General features: G+C 54.4%; 3 protein-coding genes and 1 long non-coding RNA gene across 8 annotated transcripts in view; 2 read left to right on the forward strand and 2 right to left on the reverse strand.

Annotated features, from left to right (window-relative positions):
* The first annotated feature begins 1,183 nt into the window (after positions 1–1,183).
* Ccdc188 (coiled-coil domain containing 188) lies at positions 1,184–3,615 on the forward strand. 4 transcript variants are annotated; one of them, XM_021184992.2, is made up of 9 exons: positions 1,184–1,772; positions 1,908–2,015; positions 2,115–2,216; positions 2,294–2,350; positions 2,436–2,495; positions 2,598–2,662; positions 2,792–2,843; positions 3,106–3,155; positions 3,239–3,615. In XM_021184992.2, exons 1-9 carry the CDS (start codon positions 1,245–1,247, stop codon positions 3,423–3,425), a joined length of 1,209 nt encoding a protein of 402 aa, XP_021040651.1. In that variant the 5' UTR covers positions 1,184–1,244; the 3' UTR covers positions 3,426–3,615. The 4 variants fall into 4 exon arrangements, 3 of the variants coding, with proteins under 3 accessions (XP_021040651.1, XP_021040650.1, XP_021040653.1); XM_021184991.2 differs by having other exon boundaries at positions 1,908–2,216; XR_002379979.1 differs by lacking the exon at positions 3,239–3,615 and having other exon boundaries at positions 1,908–2,216; positions 2,598–2,690; positions 3,106–3,115.
* A 405-nt stretch (positions 3,616–4,020) lies between these two features.
* Zdhhc8 (zinc finger DHHC-type containing 8) lies at positions 4,021–18,461 on the reverse strand. Of its 2 annotated transcripts, none has more exons than XM_021184990.2 (11): positions 18,231–18,461; positions 11,882–12,003; positions 11,561–11,718; positions 11,306–11,478; positions 11,025–11,127; positions 10,604–10,695; positions 10,301–10,436; positions 9,891–10,011; positions 9,704–9,813; positions 7,499–8,496; positions 4,021–4,976 (listed from the first exon to the last, which is right to left on the reverse strand). In XM_021184990.2, the coding sequence occupies exons 1-11, from the start codon at positions 18,332–18,334 to the stop codon at positions 4,766–4,768; spliced, it is 2,328 nt and encodes a 775-aa protein (XP_021040649.1). In that variant the 5' UTR covers positions 18,335–18,461; the 3' UTR covers positions 4,021–4,765. The 2 variants fall into 2 exon arrangements, with proteins under 2 accessions (XP_021040649.1, XP_021040648.1); XM_021184989.2 differs by having other exon boundaries at positions 4,026–6,654.
* A 153-nt stretch (positions 18,462–18,614) lies between these two features.
* On the forward strand, positions 18,615–20,261 carry LOC115029561. The gene is made up of 3 exons (XR_003835121.1): positions 18,615–18,827; positions 19,523–19,647; positions 19,981–20,261. It is a non-coding gene; the product is annotated as an uncharacterized LOC115029561 (long non-coding RNA).
* Positions 20,262–23,044: 2,783 nt separating this feature from the next.
* The window catches only part of Ranbp1 (RAN binding protein 1), a 9,076-nt gene continuing 8,379 nt past the window's right edge, over positions 23,045–23,741 (reverse strand). Inside the window, exon 6 of the mRNA XM_021185284.2 lies at positions 23,045–23,455. Within this exon, the coding sequence (XP_021040943.1) occupies positions 23,349–23,455 (107 nt within the window). The 3' untranslated portion in view covers positions 23,045–23,348. The remainder of the gene's footprint in view (positions 23,456–23,741) is intronic.

The raw sequence follows: 23,741 nt of genomic DNA on the forward strand, positions 1-23,741 counted from the left end.
TACAAAGTGAGTTCCAGGACAGTCAAGACTGCACAGAGAAACCCTGTCTTGAAAAAAAAAAAAAAACCAAAAACAAACAAATATCCAAGCCACATAGAAGAAACCCAGAGTTTCAGACAAATGGGGAAAGCAGAAGAGATTTCATCAGTGAAATATTGTACCCCCAAAATGGAACATTGATGGGGTGCAGAGATAACTTAGCAGTTAAAAGCAGTTGCTGCTCTTGCAGAAGACAAGAAGAGTCTGGCTCCCAGTATCCATGGCAGGTGATGCACAACCACCTGTAACTGCAGTTTCATGGGATCCAGTGCTGTCTTCTGGGTCCTGTGTGCCTCTGCACACGTGTATATACACGGGGGGTGGGGGTGGGGGTGGGGGGAGGAACGGAGGGAGGGAGGGAGGGAGGGAGAGAGAGAGGAATAAATAGCAATTAAAAATAGAAAACGAAACAGCTAGGGAGAAGCTCAGGGATGAGATGTTTACCTTGTACGCAAAAGACCCTAGATTGCACTGCGAACAAATAAAGCATGCAGCTTGGCCCCTGAGCACCCAGAACTATGGGCAGCAAGACATGCATCAGCATGGATCTCTAGCGTCAAAGAGGATGTTCAAGCTCATTGGAGTGGCAGCAGAGAACAACCTCAGACTGACATTCCAAACCAAGTCAGTAGCCCCATGTGTCCTGTTAGCTGTCCCGACTCTTAGACATGAGCACCATTATGGTTTAACCCTCTTGAGCATGGCTCAGCAGCAGCTCATTGGCAACTTCACTGGTCCTGAAGGCATAATCAAAGGGGTGAAGTCTCAATGATCTTGGCTGGACACTTTTACTCTGCTAGATCCTCACAGGGACATATAGCAGAGGGCCTTGAACCTGGAGTCTGAATAGCTGCCATTTTGCCAAACGTGATTTCTCCCAGGGCTCGGCTTTTTCCAGAGCCAGCCTTCTGAGAATGAATAGGCACCATGAACATTCCTCCACACAGAGAGGGATAAAAGACATAGTGGCAGAGATTTGGGGGCCAGTGAGAACTGGGCAGAGGCAGGAGTGGCCCACTCTCCTCCCTTCAGGCCCAGCCTCAGCCCCAGCCCATTGTGACCTCCCTGACTGTACCCAGGCCTTTATGACTGTCACCCTGGGTAGACTTGTGAGCCAGAGTGACATCCAAAGTGCCCTCAAAGAGAGTGGCAGGTTAGCCAGGCCAGAGCCTGGACCTGAGGTCAGGAACGGGTCACAGGGACTAATGGAGGGGCCAAAACCCCTGGGACCCTGTGGACACTCTCACCCCCAGCGTCCTCTGGCCCCAGTTTCAAGCAGCCATGGAGGATACCTGGATCAGCCCTGTCAGGGATTTGTAAGGTGTCCCTGTCTGGTCCCTCTTCAGTCCACTCAGTCATTAGAGTCTTCCAGACCTTTCCCAGGTCCAGGGACAGGGAGTGGGAGACCCAGAGTGGGAGGAGAAGCCCCCAGGATGTTTCTGTCAAGCGAAGGAGAGATCCCACGTCGGAGAGCTCGAGAGCCAGCAGGGGCCAGACAAGAAGGGGAGGCTGAGGCAGAGTGGGGCTGGCCCCTACATCCAGGGCATGAGCAGGGGCCACCTAGGCAGGCAGGATCCCCCACCTCAGGACCTAGGCCCTGCCCATGCCCAACACTACCTCCTAGAGGAAAGGCCACAGCTTCATCTAGACCAGCTCCCACACAGCTTCAGGGCAGGACACTGGAATCTGCAGAACAATCCTTTCTGCAGCTGGAGCAGGAGAACCAGAGTCTGGTGAGTGCAGTCCATAGGCCACTAGGCACTAGCTGCTCCTCAGAGCCCCTGTCCTAGCCCACCTGCTTCAGCTTCCTGCCTGAGAAGCAACCAGGACAGGTGACCCCTCCCCACTCCCCTGCTCCCCTCCCCCAGAAAAGGCAGAACCAGGACCTTCGGGAGCAACTGGGGGCCCTCCTGGGGCCAGGGCAGCAGTTCCTACCTCTATGTTCCGAGCACTCAAGCTGTACAGCCCTGGCCTGGGTAAGCGGGAGCACGCATGGACCCATGCAGTCCCGGACCCATTCAGCAGCACCTCCAGCTGTCCACAGCCTTGGGAATGACCCAGGGGCTTTCTCACAGTCTCCCGAGTCAGCCACCTGGCCCCTGGAAGACAGGGCACCTGTGCAGCTGTTGCGGCAGGAGCTCTGCCCAGGGAAAGAGTACTTTGTGCGGCAGTCCCAGGTGGGCCCTGGGGAGAGGGGCTTGGTCTGGGGAGCATGGAGCAGGCTCCTGTGCCCACACACCTCCTCCCCACCTAGAGTGAGCTGCAACAGATCCGATTGTCCTTTGAGAGGAAGAAGATGGCCATTACTGAGGTGCCTGCTTGGCCCGTGGTGGGAGGGAGCCCCTGCTATATCCTGTTCCTTGGGTATGATGCAGGCCCCAATTCCCTGCTCTCAGGTGTGGGATGGTGTGGCCGAGGTACACATGGCTCTGAACAACCAAGCCACCGGGCTCCTGGTAGGTCGTCAGAGGGCCATGGTAGGGATGATGGCCATGAGGGCCAGTGGATGTGGCCCAGTGATGGGCCAGAGGACTAGCTTCACTTCCTCTGCCTCTCAGAACCTCAAGAAGGACATCCGGGGTGTATTAGAGCAGATGGAAGACATTCAGCTGGAGATACTGGGGTGATGCAGGGACCCCGGGCTGAGCCAGGTTGGGATGGGGTGGACCCTTCTCTGATCTTCAGTCCCGCAGAAGGGGTGGTGCCAGGCTGGAGGCAAGGGCTGCGTGGTCCTGATGGTATGCTTCCCCAGGGAGAGGGCCCATTGCCGCACTCAGGCCAGGAAGCAACAGCAAATGATGGAGGTAAGTCCCCACCCCACTCCTGCTGATTCCAGCGTCCCCAACCACAATAGTGCTAGGGAGAGTCTGAGAAATGGACTTCAGGGACCAGGTCTCAGGGCTGGAGCCCAGGGCTTGTCCCTGGAAAGGGAGGGGAAACAGGCACAGCGGGGAAGACCCTACAATGGAGTCTGTTTATGGTGTGTACCTCAGGCTAGGGGCCTGGCCTCCCCCAGGGTTCCGAAAGTACTGAGGACAGGCTCTAACCCAGCCCCCTCCCTGACAGAAAGGCAGGCTACAGATGGGATGTTCCGAGGGCCTAAAGGGCCACCTCTGGTAGGTCACTTTCGGGGCAGGGCCCAGTCCCCCAGGTTCATCCCCACGGGCATTCCCTACCCCTTAACTGCCACTGCCTGCAGGCTGCTGGCCTTGAGGCTGCTGCTGGGTGCTCTGCTGGCCTGCACAGCGGCCTACGTATACGTGGTGGACCCCACACCCTTCGAGGGGCTGGTGCCACCCCTGCTGAGCAGAGCCGCTGTCTGGAAGCTCAGGGCCCTACTGGGTCCCTTCTTGCGCCTCGAAGTGGACGACTTCCTGCCTTTCTAGACCGGAAGCCCAGTGGCCCCAGCAAGGAGAAGGCCAGGTGGCTGGCTCTGTTCCAGGGACCCAGGGGCCTTACTGGTCCTTGCCTACAGCACCACTGCACACAGTCTCTACCAGGAGCTGCAGAGAAGGGTGGAGGAGGGGCTAGTCCTGAGGGCTGGGCCTGCAGCTGGATATACAGTCATGGCACACTTTGCATGTAAGCTTGTTTCCATGGAAACTGGGGCTTTGTGGAGCAGAGGTTTGGGAACTTTCTGAAGCATTCTGGTGGTAGGAGTTTGATGATGGTGGGGCCCCTGCCTCAGTTCCCAGTGTTGGCTTCTATCTGTTCCCAAGTGTATTCTTTCATAAAGGCCTTGGAGCTTGAGGGTGTGGCAGGGTGGCCTTCCCTCGATAACCTGGGGAGTTCGGAGGGTCCTCAATGCTCACTGGACCAGACTCTCCCAGGGACCGTGGAAATGAGAGCCCTGGATCTGCTGACCCATTCCTACCTTGTCAACTCTGCAGGGGCTCTTGACCCCTCAACTGCTGTCCCTGTCTAATTTAGCCTCCTGGCACTGTCCAAGGCTAAAATCAGGGGACTCACATTGCTGGGCAGTGCCATGGAGGTGAACAAAAAAAATTTATTAGGGAAGTTGAGGGAGGGAAATCCTATACAACAGAAAACAGTTTGTGATCTGTCCCCAGATGGGAGACACATAACTGCTGCCCAGAAGTAGCCCCCAGGACACAGCCCCTGTGTGAAAAGAGGAGTTGGCAGGGGTTCTGTTCTGACTCCTCCCAGGGGTATCCAGGCCCACAGGCTTGGGTATTCCCAGAGGTATCACCCTTGGATGCAGAAGACCCAGGTGGGGTCAGAGCAGGCAAGAGGCAGAGACGGGTGGACCAGGTTCATGGTGCACCGAGCTGGCTGGCAGCTCCAGGACTTTAAGGCATCTGTTCAGGGGCTTGGGGTTGAGTGGAGGAGTGCAGTAACCTGCGGTGACCTGAGACCCCCACCCCAGCCCAACCCACAGAGGCCTGGGCTCCCTAGAGGAAGTGGCTTAAAGTGCTTGGAAGGGGTAAGGAGGTTGGGGTGAAGGTCATGCTGGTTCCCAGTAGCTCTGAGGCCACCCCCATTGGGGCACTGGACCCCTGCAGCAGGTGGGGGGACTTCCTGAGGTCACCTGGAGACAGGGTCGTGGGCCCTGGCAGACTGATCAGTCAAGATGTGGCTGGTTGACAGGGAACGGGGCGGGGATCTCCAGGCTACATCCAGCCCAACTCCAAAGCTCTACAGCAACTTGCTCTTCTGGGTCCCCAGAAGACTGTCCATGGCCCTAGAGCCACCTACTAGTGTCCTGTTAGGGACCTGAGAGGCTGGGGAAAAGGCTGGATGCAGCAGAATGTAGCCGACAAATGGTCCCACGGGGGGCCGCCCCAGCAGCCACGCTCCAGGGGGCCCGCAGCGGCGGGTGATCCTCAGGGTGGCCAAGGTGGCATAGGTGGAGGCCAGGAGTCCCCCTAGGCGGACCACGCCACCCCCATCCACGGCTACAGCTGCCAATGCGCCCCCTGTTGGCCGATATCCATGAGAGAGAAGCAGAAAGGTGGAAGTCAGCAGTGGGTAGAACTAAGGGGCCCCAGGCTCTGGATACCTCCCCTTCTTGAAACTCTGGACTTACCCTAGCCCTCTCCAGCCCTGCTCTGAGTTCTTCCTGACACTCCCTAATTCCTCCCTTGGCATATGGCAGGGAAGAAGTATAGTAGTATCTGTAGGGTTCTCAGCCAGACATTGGCCTCACGTGCAGCCTCCACTATATAGCTGCTCCAAGCCCTTTGGTACCTCAGAGTCCCAGGAGGCAGCTGAGGTCCTAGCCTTTCACCAAATACCCTTCCGTTCGGCATGACACAGACTGGGAGTAAGACACCTTTGCAACTCACCAGAAGTCCATTCGTTACCAACTAGGCCTGACTTGGCAATGCCAGCAGAACTGTCCAAGAGGAACATGCCACCCTGCACCAGCTGGCCAACCCCTTTCCTGAGACACTCCCCTGTACCCACAGCCACAGCCTTGCCCAAGGAAAGGCTCAAAATGATTTTTCCTTTTTTTAATAAAATTATAGATATATAGATGTAAATATAAAAACATAGAACAGACACGATGCAAGCGGACGCTGCCATGTGCTTACTCAGGCCCCTGATGCCAGGGGACGAACGGACCCGCCCTGATGTGCTTTCCAGCTGTGCTGGCCAAGCCAGTGCTGGGAACCCGGGATGCTTTGGGGTGAGGACTCTCCAGTTTGGCAGGGAAGGCCTGAGAGAGAGGGAGGGGGCTCTTGGCCCCACTGGTCCCCCAGGCAGCATCTGGCCCCCTCTCTGCTCTGGCCGACCCCACCCCCCATCACCTCCCACAAGAGCATAAAGCAGAAGTTAAGGCTTTGATGAAAGAAGAGTGGCAGCCGAGCACTAACACATCAGACGTGGCACGGCAGCACGGCATACAGACACAGGGACATGAACCCACCAGCCAGGCAAGACACGAACAGAGGGAGCTGGGACCCCTGCTACCGCTCAAGTATCTGTCCGTACGTTCATCTATGCATCCCAACCCGGAGCAGGCCAGGGTTATGCTCCCTGAAAAGCATAGGCCTTGCCAAGCAACAAGCGACCAGCTTTGTCAGTGAAAGGCCATGAGTTAGGAGCAGCTGGAGAACAGGGCTGAGCAACTCATCCAGACAGGAGTGGGTGGGCCCATGGGACTGCTGGGGACTGGCCTTTAGGGAATGAGGGCAATAGGATGCAGGGCTGAGCTTGGCTGATGAAGGAGGCAGTCCAGGTGCCCATCACAGCCCACAGCCTTGGATCCATCTGCCCTGTGAGTACTAGGTAAGTAGATGAACAAACAGGCAGAGGCCGGAGCACAAGCTTGTGGAGGCAAGGCTTTCTTTCCTGTTGACGTGTCCACAGCAGGCTTGGGGAGCCTCCTCCCTGGGGCAGAGAACTTGATAGGGTTGGGGAGCTACTGCGGGGGGGTCCTGGTCCCCGTGGCATCACAGCAGATGAGTGGTGGTCAGTTCTCACACCGAGATTTCATACGTAGTCCCACCCACGCCGGACACCTTCTTAACCAGCGTGTGCCGGGCAGGGCTGGCGTTGGGCCCCAGGGGGCTGGCAGCAGGCCCCAGACGGGCCATGCCTGGGGACTGCCCGTTAAGCTTACTTGGGGGGGTCTTCAGCTGAGGGTGATCCCTGCATCAAAACAAGCACATATACACACATGCACATACAGTGAACACAGTACAATGGGTAGTAGGACACATGTAGGTGTGGACTGGAGCCCTGTGTCCTTGTCCTTAGGATTATGCTGTCACAGGACAGACATTTCCAGAACTGCTGTCACCCTCATGGGTTCATTGATCTCTCCCAGTTGGATCAGCCAAAGAGCAGTGAGCCTGAGCTGCTGGGCCCTCCCTGCAATTGAAATTGGGAAGCCTAGCAGGGGACACACAGCTCTTTCACTAGTCTCTCAGGAAAATCGGGTAACACTCCTATTCCCCGGCCTGGCCAGAGCTACTCCTGTTTCCAGGAGGAATGCCCCATGGAACCTTTGTACCCACACAGCCTAAATAAGAGCCTCCTCCCAGGTCTCACCTGAGACCAAAACAATGAAGCCCATGCTCAGGTGCCTGGCTCCCACCTGCCCTTCCCCACTTTTAAGCATGGAGGCTCCCTGCTAATCTGGGGCTGCATGTTCAATACACGTGTTGTGGTGAGGCAATATCCCCGTCTCAGCATGCTGAGCACGTATCAAGACCAGGGAAGGGACAGCATGCCTGGAAAGGTAGGAGTTCACACATCCAAGTGAAGCTAGCTCTAGGAGTACTCTGAGTGAAGTCTGTGCTGGATCAGCATGCCAATGTCTCTTTCCCACATGCATACTGCACCCAGGGCCAGACCTTTCCAAATGGGGAACTAGGCTCAGCTACCTTGTACTGTCCCTACAGACAACTTAGGGATCTCCAGGATGAGCTGGGAGAGCCAAGTCATGACGGGTCCTACATGGGGAAACCCATCTACACTCCTGGGCACCCACCTCTGCATAGCCAGTGAGGGCTGCCGGTCCGGGAGGTCCGTGTGGATGAAGGCGACAGCCTTGGAGCCCGTGTAGGAGGGCGATCGGGGGGTGCCTGGTGGGGAAGGCAGGCCCTGACGGGCAGGTGACCTATGTGAACCACTGCCAGGCCGGGGTCCTGGGGCATTGTTGTTGGCCTGGTCAGCCTGCAGGGAGGAGGAAGATGTCCGAGGTGCCCGACTCATGGAGCTGGACAACGAGGACAATGATGTCTGCAGGGCAGGATTGCGGGCACCACCAAAGCCAGGCCCGGCCACGAGGTCATCCCTGGAGCCGTAACGCAGGACAGAGCCACGGGGGCCTTCCGTTAACACACTGGCCTGTTGCAGGCTGTAGGAGCTGGGTGTATCATAGACACCAGAGTCGCCAAAGAGTGAGTCAGTCTGGGAGCGCAGCAGCCGTTCACGCTCTTCCCTGTCCTTGCGCTCCTGGATAGAGGCCATGATGGTCCGAGACAGGTTGTCATAGCGCACAGGAGAGGGCTCCCTAGGCCGGGGACCCAGCACAGGGCTGAAGCTGCGGGGTGGGGGCCGAGGTGGATCTGATGGCCCAGGGTGCAGGTAGGGTGAATGGTAGCTGGCCATACCAACAGAGGGGTGTGTGGGGCATGCGTGGCCACTGGGTGAGCCAGGGTTAAGTAGGCTGTCATATGACAGGCTGCCATTTCGATTGGGCAGTGCATGAGGAGCAAAGAGACTACGGTGAGGTGTCGGGGGCCCACCTTCAGAGCGCAGTGGCTGTAAGGTCATGTGGTCCCCACCCCTCCGACTGGCAGCCTTGAGACTCAGGGAGCGCAAGGCACCTGAGAAGGCATCAGTGGTGTTGAGGGGTGGGGAGGGGGGGTAGGGAGGATGCAGACCACCCGGCCCGTGGTCTGGGAGATCCAGGCTGGGCTCAGACACAAAGTCTAGACTGTGGGTGCTGTCATCTGCCAGAGTAAGGGAGTCAGGACCTGGGACCTGTGGAGAACAGGGTATTCTCACTACTGTACACACCTTACCTCTTGCCTGACCTTATAGCACCAAGAACTCTGAGGCTGTGACTACAGCAGCCATGGAAGCAGGGGCCTACTATGCATGGAAGTTGCGACAGAAGAGTTGGCATGGTAATACAAGAATTTATCTCCAAAGGGAAGCTGGTGTGGAGCCTGCTTCTACCCACAATCACTAGCAGGCTGCACAGACCCTTCCTAAGGTGACCAACAGTGGGCTTTGTAGTAAAAGGCCAGGGCAAGTTTCTCCAGACACAAGGTCTATGGTCTTGGGCTTCTCCAAGCCAGAGCAGCCACAGCCACAGCCACAGCCACAGGCAGAGGGGCTTCTTTAGTTTCTGTGACTAGACTTGAGCCACAGGCCCCTCTAATTCCAAAGCCTGTAAGAATAACTTGCCCTGGTACACTCAAGCAGCCTTATAAAATCCTTTGTGGGGTAAAGTCAGTCCTAGGAAGGCGGTGGCACAGGGTGTGCAAAGCCCATCCTTCTAATCTATACAACTCTCCTGCTGGGCAGCACGGCTACCACACTACCACTAGGATTGGACCCTTGTCTGTAGGTGCCCAGGCTCACTCTCACCCAATGACCTACAGTAAGGAGGTTCCCAGGACAGAGCTGGTCTGGGTGTGTGGAACTAGTCTCTCAGGCAACCTCTAGGAGGAGAGCAGCTTTGGGAACACTCAAGAGTTCTGGATCATTCCACAGGCTGCTGCTCCATGTTGCTGACTGTTCCACGGTGATAGACAAAGAAGTACTTAACTGGTGAAAATAAATGTGCTTTCTCAAACAAACCTCCAATTCTTCTGAGGGCTCCCGTGGGCCTCACAGAATGACTAAGGATGGAATTCCAGACATCCTAACTGCTAGAGGGGGAAGCTGCCCTCCTGGCCTGTGGGCAATGCCAGTACAGAAGCAGAGATGCCAGGCCGAGATGGTCTCACCTGCTCCCCTCCAAGAGACCCTAGCTCAGCATACCCACAGGATGCAGTCCTGCCAGCATGCATGTGACACCTCTGTGACAAGTACGGCCTTGTCAGGGGCATAAGCATGGGAACAGGACACCATAACCGAACAAGGCTCTCCCGGGAGACAGACCTTTTCTGGGTCAGATCCCTCCCATAGTAGGGCTACCTTCAGAGTTGGGGTCCTTCCTAGAGGCAGAGTCTGGACTTACCTGCTCATTAGGTCCACAAAAGGGTGTCTTGGGACCAGTGGAGAAGGCTGGCCGGAACTTATACATGGCAGGTGTTGGGGGGCTGGTCCTCTGTACTGATAGGGCACTCTCTGAGAAGAGGGACCACAGTCATGGAGTGAAACAAAAGCCAGCCCATGTCCCTTTCCTCAGCTGCCCTCCACCTCACCAGCACTGCCAGGTCTTGGGGTCTTCAGATCTCTTCCAAAGGTACCAGCCTCTATCTTGGGGGGCAGTGGAGGTCCCAGGTCCAGAGGTTTCTCATCCAGCTGGTCTAGACTGCCCTTGGACTAAGGAAGAGGGAGCAGTAGTGGGTGAAGTCTTAAGACAGAGTTTCTCTGTTTTGCCCTGGCTGTCCTAGAACTCACTTTGTAGACCAGGCTGGCCTTGAACCCACATATCCACCTGCCTCTGCCTCCCGAGTGCTGGGATTAGATATGTGGCTCTAATATCCATCTTCCTGTGGCTTTGGACACATGCATAAAGTGTTCCCAGTCCCTCTACCTCTTCTTCCTGTCCCCACCCCTACACCCAACAGTCCCACTCACACACCATTACTGTTCCAGTCCAGAACCCCACCTTGCTGCGGCCAGCTTTCAGCCCATTGTCGCTCAGTTTGACCTTGAGGGGCACAGCTCGTTCCAGGAGCTCAGGTCTCAGGAAGGGTGGCTTGAGGCTCACTGAGAGTGGCATCCTGGGGGGTTCCACCACATACCTGTGCCAGGGTAGAAAGGGTCAGTGGCCGGACAAACAAGCCAGAACATACAAAGGCAGGGCCAGCCCCACCTAGCCAGAGCAGAAAGGAACCAGGCTGAGGGTCCGAGGCTGCCCACCCCGCACCCAGAACAGGCCTCTTGTCCCCCTGCCCAGGCCGGGCCTCACCGGGGCGCCAGGGGACTGCATAACACGTGCTCCACGTTCCCATAGCAGCCTCGGGTGAAGGGATTCACACCCCCGCGGAACTTCCCAGTCACCTGTGGACATGGGTCCCCTCAGCCAGCCTGACCACCCAGAACAGGCAGGGAGACAGGCAAAGGTAGGTGGGGTCCTTAGAAGTGTTCTTCATGGGAGGCAGTATGGGCAAATCGGGCCCAACGGTGCCCCTATACCCAGGGTATCCTTGCCTGCCCTTGCAGGAAGCTATAGCATTCCCAGACCTTGAGTTGTTAGTGGCTGCAGTGTCCATGGGTCACAAGTATGCAGCCGGATGGGCAGCCATGGCCCCACACCAAGCCCCTCCTCCCACAGCCATCTAAGCAACCTCACACTAGGGTTCCTGAGGCCCAGCCCACAGGGTTTGCACCTGCTCATTGGTGGTGCGGCCCCGCGTGACCAGTACCACGTGGAAGCCAGTGAGGCCGATGACAGGAATGAAGAAAAGGCCAGCCACACACATGACAGCCATGCTGGCCTGTTAAGGCCAACAGCTGAGGCAAGAACATGAAGACCCCCCTCCCCCCACTACAGTGACAGTTCTGTGGCCCCCTCTCGCCTAAGCACAGCGACTCTCCCGGAAGACCCCATGTACCCACTGACCCCCCAGGATATGCTGCTGAGGGCTGGGCCACGTGAAGACAAGGATACGTGATGGTGGTGTGGGCGGCTCCTAGCCCCTCTGAGTGATTGAGCACATACAGCAGGCCGAAGGCCACCACCCCCACCATGTGTGCGCTGAGTGACAGCAGGAACAGGAAGAAGTAACGGTAGTTGCGGCGTCCAATGCAGTTGTTGACCCAGGGGCAGTGATGGTCAAAGTCCTGGCAGGGGCAGTGTGTCAGAACGCATGGAGGGTAGGACCTGGGCACAGGGACTGGTGCGGGGAGGGGCAGGGGTGGTCACCTCCACACAGTTGTCACAGACGCTGCAGTGTGAGCAGCGCGGTGGACGGTAAAAGTGGCACGTTGCACACCACTTCATGCGGACCTGGATGCCCCGAACATCCACATTCTTGTACAATGGGGCCCGGAAGTCATCCTCCTTGTCCTCGTCCTCGTCCGCTGGACATCAGGACCAGTAGGGTGGCAAGAGTACAGGGAGATGAGTTTCCTAGCTGGAGAGGACCTCTCTAATCTCTGCCCAGCCCACCCACTGTGAATCCCCAATCAGACACTTACACTCTAGTGACAAGAAGCAGATGAGCTGCCCCATACAGGGCCCTACCTCGGGGGAAGACTCCAGGGTCCATGAAGGTAGCCATACTGAAGTTGGCCAGGACAAAGAGGAAGAGGATGCCATTGTAGACAGGAATAGCTGGAGACACAGCTCTTGTCAACCATGGGCACCTGCAATGGACAATGGGCAGAGAACCAGGGATGTGAAGGAGGTAAGGTCAGAATTTTGAGACACAGCCATATGTATGCTTCTGGGACTACCAGGCCACTGCTAGGCAGGCACACAAGCAGATAGATCTTAGCTATCACTATGCCTTGGCTGTGTCCATTTGCTCAGTGTAAGCTCCCTGCACTAATTCCAACCCTGGAAACCCCAGGGCTACTGTCCAGAACGTAAGTCACAGCTGAGGAAATGACTCCATTATGAGAGGTCCATTAGCCTAGGGCACAGGATTGGGGTGGCCACACAGCTAAGCCAACGTACCGGCAACTTGCCCAGGCTACCGTACTCCTGAGGGACCCAGACAGAGTGGGAATTCATTGGCCAGTATGCTACCCAGAAGCTAGAGTCAGGCCATGCCAGAGCTGTGCAGACAGCAGGGCACTTGCCGAGGTATGGAGAGGCACAACCGTGCTTCAGCCAGTGCTGGGCACATCCTCCTTTGTTCTGTAGGATGCAGCTCTAGTCCTGGCAGACCCTGCTTTTGGGTTTGTTACCTTGTTTGCCAGGTGGTAGCACAGGAGAGCTAAAACGCTGGAAAAGCACACGCTCTACCGTCCGATCTCTCACCAGCCCACAGCACTTGGAGCCAAGGCTTCCTTTCTGACCCCATTTCCCAAGAAGCCTTCCAGAAGGTGTATCTCTGTAACTTCACAGTAAGAGCTCTGCACATCTGCCTCTGTCCTCACAGGTCCTCACCAGAATCCCCTCCACAGAGACACGCAGAGCCCTGACTCTGCAGTGGCTATATAAGTCCACCCTGAGTTCAAGGAGCTCCTCTGGTCTCAGGGGTCTGTGTTTCCTTCTGTGTCACTGGCTGCTGAGACAGGTGGGGAGGTACACACAGGGGTTTAATTTCCTGCCGGTGTTTGGCCATTTGTGGAGCCAGACCAGTGGGGCTTCCCTCCCGGTTGCCCTGACCGCAAAATGGAGTGATGGTGGCCACCTGCAGAGCCTGCAGCTACCCGCCACCGGAGTGCACAGTCCACACTGTGCGCCCACGCCTGCCTTGGCCAGGAGCCAGGCCCGCCGCCCCAGCAACCACCTCCATGGCAGCAGAACTATTTTTAGTGGAAAGCAAGAGGCTATTTAAAGCTCCTGCTTCCCACGGCAGCACCCTCTATGGGGCCACCAGCCATGACACCCCATCTTCTTTCCCAGACCAGCATGGACATACAGCATGACAATACAGGCCACACCCATGAGGGTCCAGCAGGAGAGGGGACCCAATCTGTAGCCTGGAACGTTCACTCTACATTCCCCATCTCTGACACAAACAGCACAGACAGCATGTCTGTGCCCTCCAATCCATGCTGTTCAGCTACAGTGGCACCCTACGATGAGACTCACAGCCCAGCGGTGAAGCACTTGGTAGGTAGGGAGAGACCTCTGAGTGAAGCAGTCAGGCCTTCTAGGGATGGGGTGCCCTCTAGCCTGACTTGGGTGTCCGATGAGAGGGGTTAGTTCCACACTGGTACAATGTGAAAATTCAGACCTCATGCTACAAAGTCAAAAGCATAATGTCAAAGCTAGTGAGTGCCACCTGCAGAAGTAGTGAGGGATGCAGGGATGCTGTAAAGAGGAGAGACAGGCGTGAAGGAAGCAGGTGGGGGTGTACATGGGAAGACCAGGCTCGGATAGACTCGGGTTCTTCCTCGCCATAAAGTGGACACAACTGCTGTCCTTCTCATAAACAAGAAGCTGAAGACCACAGGCATTGGGGCCAGGCTATCCCCTAGTTATCAGTTGGGCTAGGCTCGGAAGTACTGCCTATGTATAGAAAGGGGATGATAGCTCCCAGGACTGGAGTTATCCAAGCCCGGCAGCCTGTATTTCTGTATTGCCTCTCTAGCTCCTTAGCAGACCACATGGGCTAGACAGCTGCCCTGAGTGAGATGTGTGAGGAGCAAGGGGGCAGTCCTGAGCTATGTTTGGCAGTTTGCACTGGTAGGGCACCTCAGTGGTATTAAGGTACTGGACAACCTCTGTACAACATGAGCAAGCACCACCTGCATAAACATAGCAGGGCCAGCACGCACACAGGCACGCACACACACACACACACACACACACACACACACGCCAGCTATGTGTCAGGGGGCCTGATACACTTTGAGCTGGAGTCCAGTCACTGTCCTTGTCTCTAAGCTCCTAAGGCTTGACCTGGGTCCTCTTTGGGTGCTGGATAAGGTCCACACTTAGAAAGCCTGTGTGCAAGGACAGGGTTGTGGGGGAGCACAGCACAAACTGGCACATGCTGAAACTGGGCACACAGGCATGCGCTACGGCACATACACAAAGGCACAGAAGCACAAACTTACAGCTCACAACCATAGGAAAGCACAACTATTCCACATGAGTGAACTACGCACAGCTGCAGACACACGTACACACAAGAAGACTTGCATGTAGACACTGTGGGCCCACACACCATCTAGACATACCTGCACATTTGCTCATGCCCAGAGACATGTGGATGTGGGCACTTGTGAAGACACCCATGTGGTACCCTCCTCTCAGGTTTGTATAACCCAGGTCAGCTGCCTACTACCACGGGACTCAGGCAAGCCTCTGTGTGCTTCCCATTGCCCTGCGCACATGGCAAACATAAGCATACACAAGGACCACTGAAGCCTGAAAGGATGTGTGAGGACACACAAAGAAACAGGAGAACATTCGAGGACATGCCAGCTTTCCCAAGGGATGTTGCAGGAAGGAGCACTAGGTACTTGTGTGCTTAGTCCTCTACTTAGTTTTAGTGCTTGTCTGTAGAGTCCATTCTCTGCAGCCTGGGCCTATGAGACACACCTGGCCAGCCCCACACTGCTTCCAGGGGGCCAGCTGGAGCAGGGGGGCCTGTACAGGCATCTGGCCTTCAATGAGCAGGCAGGCTCCGACCTGCTTCGTTCCTAAAGACTCGTTGCTGGTTGGCTCAAGCCCTGAGGAGGACTGGGTATGTGTGTGCGAGTGCACACATGTGTTCCTAGTATGGGCTCCGAGCACCTAAAGTCTTTTTTTTTTTTTTTTCCGTTTTTTGAGACAGGGTTTCTCTGTGTAACCCTGGCTGTTCTGGAACTCACTCTGTAGACCAGGCTGGCCTTGAATTCAAAAATCCGCCTGCCTCTGCCTCCCAAGTGCTGGGATTAAAGGCGTGTGCCACCACTGTCTGGCCCACCCAAGGTCTTAAGATGCATCCTGAGCAACAGTAACTCAGGCAAGAACACAAGCCATCATTATGTGCCCCACCCAAGTGGAGGTCTGAAGGCCCACGTAGGCCAGCAGAGAGACACCACCCAGTAAGGGGGTGACTTCAGGGACAGAATATCTGCCAAAAGCCAAATGTGGAATGGAAAATTTTTACTCAGACATTTTATTTTAATCAAGTTCTTCATTAACACTGTCTAACATCACTGCCCTATGGGGCACCCAGGGCCACCAACAGCAGCCACTCGCCCTCATCCAAGGACATCCAAGGCACTCTGGAGAACTAAGCAACTACACCTACCTATGTTATCCCTAGACATTTGGACAGGAAGAGTAACAGGCTCAGAAGAGCAGGACACCCTAGCAGGAAAACTCACAGTTTTCAAACCTAGTCTCCCTCCCATGATGCTCCAGTCCCCAAGGCTATGAGGGGCCAGAACCAGACTGTCTACTGTCCCAGTCTGGGCTTTTTTTTTTTTTTTTTTGATTTTTTTTTAAAACAGGGTTTTTCTGTTTATTCCTGGCTGTCCTGGAACTCACTCTGTAGACCAGGCTGGCCTCGAACTCAGAAATCCGCCTGCCTCTGCCTCTCGGATTAAAGGCATGCACCACCACGCCTGGCTCCCAGTCTGGGCTTCTAACTGTTACACAGAGAGCTCAGGCCCTCCTGAATCCAGCTCTAACACTCTAGGTGCCCAAATGGCCTAACACAGCTCTAGGTTTAGCCATCCCCAGCCTCCGCCATACATGTCCTTTTGAAAAGTGGATTCTCCTGGCCTGGAGGAAGCCTTTGGACCCATCCTAACACCAAACCCAACCTCACACTGTACCACGGAGAGAGATACACATGCCAGCACAAGGCTGGGAGGGTTCCGGAAAAGGAGCTCACTCTCCCATCACCTCCAGGAAGTTCATCCCAATCTCACACCCTGCCTACCCCCAGTCTGTTCTAGAAAAGCCTGAATGTCTGCTGGGCCAATTACCCTCTTGGTGAGTGGAAAGGAGCCCCTGGTCCTTCAGCCCTTGGGCTCCCTTTTTTTTTTTTTTTTTTTTTTGGTTTTTTGAGACAGGGTTTTTCTCTGTGTAGCCCTGGCTGTCCTGGAACTCACTCTGTAGACCAGGCTGGATTCAAACTCAGAAATCCACCTGCCTCTGCCTCCCGAGTGCTGGAATTAAAGGCGTGCGCCACCACCGCCCGGCTGGGCTCCCCTTCTTGACTGACCCGATTCTCCTCGGCACCTTGAGAGAAGCAGTTCAGACTCACAAAGAGGAGATCTAAGGGTCACTTACGCCAGGTAAAGTTTCAGGACCTGATATAGGCCCCAAAGGTATACTGAGGGACCACTTCCTTTTCTTGGTGTCCGAGGTGCCAGTGGACAGGGCCAGAAACAGGGCAGGAGGGAGGCACTGAGAGGATAGGGATCCTATCTTGAAAAAGACACCTACTCCAGGCTGGCCACCAGACCTGCCTGTACCCTGGCATTGCCCAAACAAGCACAGCTGTCCAGCAGAGCCTCTTCTGAGAACAGAGCCACCTGAGTGGTGTAGACAGGTCAGCAATACCCACATCTCAGGAACTCATCCAAGGGGCAGATGAGGATGCACACAGACTGAACAGGGCCCCAGTCATGCCAACTGCAGAGCCAGTTCAAGTCAGAGTGGCTGTCCCTTAAAGAGAACCCCGAACCTCAGGAGCACCCACACGCACGGCCCCAGAACTCTAGCTTCAAGAACACAGAGGAAGCACTGCCCAGAAAAAACGGTAGCAACCTCAGAGACCAAAGCTTGAGGCAGAGTCAAGTTTCCACGAACCACCTGGGTCCTCTGAATCCTCTGAAACTACTTACATTCTCTGAGGAGAGAAAGCAGGGGGAGAGGATTTTAATCTCTCTTAAAACTGTGATTCCCATATTGCATGTCTTAATTTTAGAGTTATGTTAAAAGACATCGAAATGTCCCTGTGACACCCTCCCTGCACTGAAACAGAACCCCACTCAAAACCTCTGGAAGACCGAATTTTCCAAGATATGTCCCCTCCAGTCTTAGCTCCCCAAGCCCTTCCTTAGTCCACAATCCACAACATCTGAGTGACAAGAACACACAGGCTTTCTCTGGAGCCAGAAATAAGCCCGTCCACACAGGCCTTTTTTAAACTTGCTCTTTGCAGCCAGTGGCACATACCCAACCCCAGCCTCCAGGTAAGGACTCTCCTCCCACAACAGGCACTGAATTCAGACTCCTACAAAGGCTGCTATATGTTCCTACAAAGTGGAAAGGGTGGCTCAGGCTCACTTACACCTGGGACTGTCACACCTGGAAACAAATGGCCATCACTTTGGTCACCTGAGTTGTGTCAAGGCTTTGGAATTGTAGAAAGAAACGAGTGGTCCGAGAATCAGAACCCCATGATCTATGAGCCAGCCCGGGGCAAGAAATTGAGGCTGCCTAGTGCCAGGCTGGCAAAGAGTGCTCCCTCCCCACGACTGGTAGCCTAGCCTCTGAGGTCTTTTGTGCTCCAGACCTAGAAGTGTAGGATAGAAGCCTCTCAGTGTTGTGTTCAGGGAGGGCTGAGGGCCTTGAGTAGGCTGGAGTGGCCAGTCACGGCTGTGGGGCAGGCCACACCTACGCTGAGAAACACAGAAATAAGTTGATTTTACATGCTGGCCGCGACGAGGGGGCTCACAGCTCCTACTCCCCCCTCCCCCGCTGGGAAGGTTGGTGTCTGTAGGTGACACGCGTCCCCCTTCAAAGCCCCGAGGGAATGAAAGGCTGCAACCACACCCAGGGCCTGCTAGAACGCTCAGAGGCAGGCATTCACCTGTCCGTGCTCCCGGGACGCAGCCCCTCGCCGCAACCTGCTAACCCGCCCAGCCCACCGCGGGCCCCGTGGGGCACGTGCGGCCCCTCAGCTCCCACCCCTAACCTCCCTACCCCCACCCGCTGCTACCAGGCTCTGGACCCGGCGCCGACTCACGTGAATACGAAGAAGAGTGTGCTGGAGCCAACCAACAGCGCGGCGGCCGTGGCCACCGGGATGTACTTGGCGGGTTTGAGGCGCGTCCCGGGGCTGCGGGGCATCCTGGGCGCCGCGCCGCCGCATCCCTCCCCGGGCCGGGCGGGCGGGGCCGGCCGGGTCGGGCCGGGGTCGGGCGCGCGGGCTGGACGCGGCGCAGGATCCGCCGCAGCGGCAGTGGAGGAAATCCCACCCCACGGGCGGCGGCGGCGCGCTGATGTCAGCGCGCCCCTTAAGGTGGACCCGGCGGCAGGGCCGCGGCGGGGGCGGGCTGAGGGTGGAGCGCCGGGCGGCCAACTCCTCTTTTGCGGGGTAGCCCGACGCCCCACGCACGCGCAGCGCCCATCTGGACCGACGGGACAACGGGAAGCATGTTCTTTTTCTCTTTCTTGTCTGTCTCTTCCTTTCTTTCTTTCCTTCTTTTTTTTTTTTTTCCTTGCTACCGCAGGCCCTAACCCGGGAGCTCTCTTGGGCCTACATGCTCTCCAATCACAGTCCCGGGACAGGCTGAAGGTCCCCTGGCAGTCACTGGGGTGTGAGCGAGATTTCTATGACAAGGTAGGGGTATCATGGTTATCCAAACCTTAGCCAATTCTCAGCCCTCCACACACTAAGAGTTAGGTCACCGAGTTCCTCTGCGTCCTGGCTCAGGCCGCAGGCTTGATTGAGGCCGTGTGTAAGTGACCTAGGAACACCTTTGGAAGGCTGATGTCCTAGGGAAAGAGACTGTACCCTGCTCTGGCCTTGACTAGAAAGGCTGCGCATGCTCACCACCCGCAAGCAAGCCCACCTGCCCGCGCCAGGACGCAGCTGTTTAAGGTGGACCGGCCCTCTAAGGATGCTGCAGGCATCTGCATTGGCTTCCCCTAGCAGATCAGTTTTAATGTTTTGAGTAAGAACGTGGTCAAACTCCACTGCTTGCCTTAGCCACTCCACAAGGCAGCAACATTTACTTTGGAAGCCTATTCAGGGCCTGGACAGGGTGCTGGCTGGAGATTCCCCCAGAGCCGCCCCCAGTCCGGAGGCTCTTCTCCATCGTCCACCCCTCCCCAGACCAAGATAGTGGGAGCCTTCTTCCCTTGGTTGCTGCTATCTCCTTCTGTAGAGCCATAACCCAGAGTCCCGCAGCCACTTCCTCCCTACAACACTGCTTGTAGGCCTGGGACTCCTTGGATCGCCCACAGCTCAGGGTTGAGTGCCTTAATGTAGAAACAGCTTTTCAACAGCATAAACAGTGATAGATTTTCTCTTAGATTTCTGCCTGTTGGTCATTCCATGCCAGAAGACGTAGCTCAGGGTCTTCCAGTGTTGATAAGATAGCAGTGATGTGACCTCACAGTGGAGAGCAGAGTGGATACAAACTCCTTTCGGCTCTCAGGTAAGTATCCAGCTGGCCCTCTGCATTAGGCACACAGTTCAGTTAAATTCACCCGACTTTAATCTTGTCCTACAGCTCCTAACATAGAACGCTCAGAACCTCTAGGGCCCACAGGAGGCTCCATGACTCACAGCTCCCCCACTGCAGAGTTCCTTTGGGATTAAGTCTACTCTCATGTTGTATGTAGGGTACCAAGGCAGCCACACTACTGCCACAGTCTCGTAGGAAAATAGCAAACACTGGTCGTGGAGACTTCAGAACAGTTTTAGGTGGGGCAGATGTAGCGGCTGAGGCCAGAGCCCAGAGTGATATGGTACCTTTCTTCCTGAATAGGGCTGGCAAGGCAGCAAGGAGCCACTGGAACACAGCCTAGGAGAGTCGAAGAGGGCCTGAAACAGGAATGTAGAGTGGCAGCCAGCGCAGTGGAGAGACTGAGATGGAGGTATAAAGCAGCACTCCCCTCATCAGCGCTGACTTCCCATGCTTTCAGCTACCCACAGCCCAGTTATTAAATAGAAGTCCATAAATAATTCAGATTTGTGTACGATTAGCTGGGTATGGTGACTCATGTAATGCCAGCCCTTGGAAGAGACAGGGAGACTACCAGCCTTGGCTACACAGTGAAACTCATCTCAAAAGCTAAAAAGCTGGATGTGGTGGTACATATCTTTAATCCCAGCAGAGGAGAGGCAGAGATAGGTGGATCTTAAGTTTGAGGCCAGCCTGGTCTACATAGTGAATTCTAGGCTAGCCAAGCTATGTAACAACAAACTAAAATGGTCAGGATGCAGCACAGTTTGGTAGAATGCTGGCCTATTAAGGCACGGCACCTCAGGGCTTAGGATCTTAAATTCAAGGTTATCCTCAGCTACACAGCCAGTTCAGGGCCAGCCTGGGCTATGAGGCTATCTCACACTAGCCATTTAATAACTGTACTATGCTGCTCTCATCAGCCTTGGGTGTGAACTCCTCAGCTTCCCTATTTCCTCATTTGACACCCTGTAGCTTTCTTGTGTCTCAGTATCCCCAAAGTGCAGCAGCAGTGATGCCAGAGGCCCTGTGAAGCGAACTTAGGAACCTGTGCCTGTACCATATCCCTGATTCTATTGCAGTGTATCTAGCTTCATTACTGTGAACCTTCCACTATGTCAACTTCCAAACTTGCCACAGGTGTGTATGCACAGTAACACACAGGGCTTGGCACCCCCTTAAGTTTACAGCATCTACTGGGAGTCTTGGAATGCCCCCATGGATAAGAGGGTACTACATCTGTTTCTTTTTCCTTTTTCTTTTTTGGTTTTTCGAGACAGGGTTTCTCTGTATAGTCCTGGAACTCACTTTGTAGAACAGGCTGGCCTCGAACTCAGAAATCCGCCTGCCTCTGCCTCCCGAGTGCTGGGATTAAAGGCGTGCACCACCACGCTCGATACATCTGTTTCTTACAGTCTTAAAGCCTGTTAAGACTCCACCCTACTTGGCTGTCTCTGCTTCAGGATATACTACCAGGCTAGGTACCTGTTGATGTCCTCCAAACTGTTGTCAATGGGGCACTCAAGACTTGAAGCAATGGATGTCTTCCTTGGCTACACCATCTATAGTATGAACCTCTTCCTTGAATGTACATCAGAATACAACCTGAGCACAGGACCGCAGTGTCCCTTAGCCAGTTTGGAGGGGGGTTTCTGTATTTGCAGAATAGAAGGAAACCTTCTGGGTCTGACTCCAGGATTTATGCCATGAGAGCCATCACAGCCATCCTCCTCTACTGCCAGATACATGGGGAGAAATGCCAAACACTGGTCATAGGAAGAGACGTCCTACTTAGAAAGTCCTCTCCCTAAGGGCATTTACCCAACTCAAAGGTTCATTTGCCTGTTACTACAAGGTAAAGGGTACTTGAACCTGAATCCTCAGTCCAGGGCCCGTGGACAGTTCTTCCAAGAAGTACACTGAAGGCCACCTGTAGCCAATGTCTCGATTCTACTACATCAGGCCCCACTGCATATACATATCTCTTCCTGGGATGGAGAAAACCAAGAAACAGCCTTTAGTTGGCTTTTAGAGACCAGCTTGGGGAATGAAAAGGTACTTTCACAGAAATGGGCAATGAGGGGAGGTGTGAATATGATAAAGTACAATATGTCTATATGGAAATGTCACCATGAAAACTGACTTTGAATGCTAAATTTTTTTTTAAAGCTTTAAACTGGACTGTAGTGGCACACACCTTTAATCCCAGCAGGCAGATCTTTTGAGTTTGAGGCCTGCCTGGTCTACAGAGAGAGTTCAAGTACAGCCAGAGCTACACAGAGAAACCCTGTCTCAAAAATAAAAAAAATAAAAAAAGAGAAGGAAGGAGAAAGCTGGAGGGAGGAGAGAAAAGGGGAGGGGAAAGGAGAAAGGCAGGCAGGCAGGCAGGCATTTGTAAGCACACCCTGCAAAGGACAAGGTCAGACATAATAGGGTCAGTTTAGTAAGGCGGGCGTCAACAGATAAATAGCCAGACTCTGGTAGGTGTTACTGGCAGTCTGCTACAAAGCAAGAGTAGGTCCTGTTAATGCACTCAGACCCCACCATGGCTCTTTGCCCTGTGAGAGATGGGGCTGCCGAAGCTCCTGAGCCCACAATGAGTCAGGTCAGGGCTTTCGTTTGCCTGTCTGTATATATGCACATTATCATTTGATTTGCCTAGAAAGAAGGTGCCTAATTCTCTGAAGCTTCAGTTAATTGTGAGCTTAAAACTGAACTCAAATCCTCTACAAAAGCAGTAAGCATTCATAACTGATGAGCCATTTCTCTAACCCCACATAAGGCAGGTTTTATTCAAGTAGTCCCTAATCCTAACAGTGCTGAGTTTAGAATTCAAGGTCCAAACTTCTAGAGTGCTATTTGAAGATGTGTTGGGGCATCTAATGGCTTCCAATAGGAGAGTGTAGGGCTAGACTCAGTTACACTATGGCACAGTACCATGGTGGCCTTTCCCTCCACTGAGCTTGGAGCTACTCTATTAACCACAGCCAATCAAAACCAGTTTTTCCTATAGCCAGATGTTTAGCTACCTACCACCTCCCTTCACCAAGATGAAAGCACTTAATAGTCTCCCTTCACCCCTCTCTCTCACACACACACCCTATACAACAGCACAAAGCAATAGTTCTAGCAGCAAGGAAGCAGCCCACCTTGGCCCTGAATGCCAGTTGCAGCCACACACAGACACCCTGTGGCCTCCAGCACCAGCCGGTACCGTAGTATCTGGTCCCTAAGAGCCACAGAAGAACACACCATTTTGACAAACTGGTTTTCTCCTAAGAGAAAATCAGGCTGGTACACAGGTGGCCAAGGAGGGCTCCAGGCATAGACACCTTCCCCACCCCTCACATAGCCTTGTCAGCTGGTCCAGGTTTTCAAAGGCATTTTTTATTCACTATTTTTGATGACTATAAATAAGTGTTTCCACTATGGAAAAGAAAGTTAGCACAGTACATTTTCATGACTGGGGAATGGATTTCTGAAGTCATGTTCAATGGTGTCAAAACTTGGAAGAAAAAAAAGTTTAAAAAAAACAAAACAAAACAAAAAAACAACCTGAAGATTGGAATTCAGTTCTTTATAAAGTCCCTTGTAAAAACAAAACAGAAAAACAAACCTTAAAGGGTAGGGCAAATTTTAAAAAGAAACGGAAAGGAAAAAGACAGAGTGATTCATTGCTTCTCCTCAGACTTCTCTTCAGCCTCCTCTTTGGCCTCCCTCACTGAAAGGGCTTCCAGCTTCTCGGCCACCTTTTCGGCATTATCATTTTTGCCTGGTCCTGCAAAAACAGGCAATTGCAGTAAGACAACAGAGAAGTATGGCTGTGAGACTGCACTGCTCTTGGCACTCACCTAGTGCAGAGGGCCGACCTGTTCCCCAAGCATCACCCACCACTCTCCCCAGATGGGTCCAGCAAGCTGCTGGTGATGTGTGGTCACTTACTAACCCAGGCCCCATCTGTCCCAGAAGAACAGAAAACAGACTTTGTTGAGAAAATGAGAAATCTGTTTGTTTGTTTTGTTTTTCAAGACAGGGTTTCTCTGTGCAGCCCTGGCTGTCCTGGA

Source organism: Mus caroli, chromosome 16, assembly GCF_900094665.2.
Source record: "Mus caroli chromosome 16, CAROLI_EIJ_v1.1, whole genome shotgun sequence".
NCBI lineage: Eukaryota > Metazoa > Chordata > Mammalia > Rodentia > Muridae > Mus > Mus caroli.

What these genes read in the sequence shown, in the direction of transcription:
- Ccdc188 (XM_021184991.2), top strand. Translation starts at nt 1,245, where the DNA reads ATGGAGGGGCCAAAACCCCTGGGACCCTGTGGACACTCTCACCCCCAG. An exon ending in AGCAGGAGAACCAGAGTCTG is followed by an intron (nt 1,773 to 1,907) that starts GTGAGTGCAGTC and finishes CCCCTCCCCCAG; the next exon opens with AAAAGGCAGAACCAGGACCT. An exon ending in ACTTTGTGCGGCAGTCCCAG is followed by an intron (nt 2,217 to 2,293) that starts GTGGGCCCTGGG and finishes CTCCCCACCTAG; the next exon opens with AGTGAGCTGCAACAGATCCG.
- Zdhhc8 (XM_021184990.2), bottom strand. Translation starts at nt 18,334, where the DNA reads ATGCCCCGCAGCCCCGGGACGCGCCTCAAACCCGCCAAGTACATCCCG. An exon ending in CCCTGGAGTCTTCCCCCGAG is followed by an intron (nt 11,719 to 11,881) that starts GTAGGGCCCTGT and finishes CCTGATGTCCAG; the next exon opens with CGGACGAGGACGAGGACAAG. An exon ending in CCCTCACTGGCTATGCAGAG is followed by an intron (nt 4,977 to 7,498) that starts GTGGGTGCCCAG and finishes ATCGGCCAACAG; the next exon opens with GGGGCGCATTGGCAGCTGTA.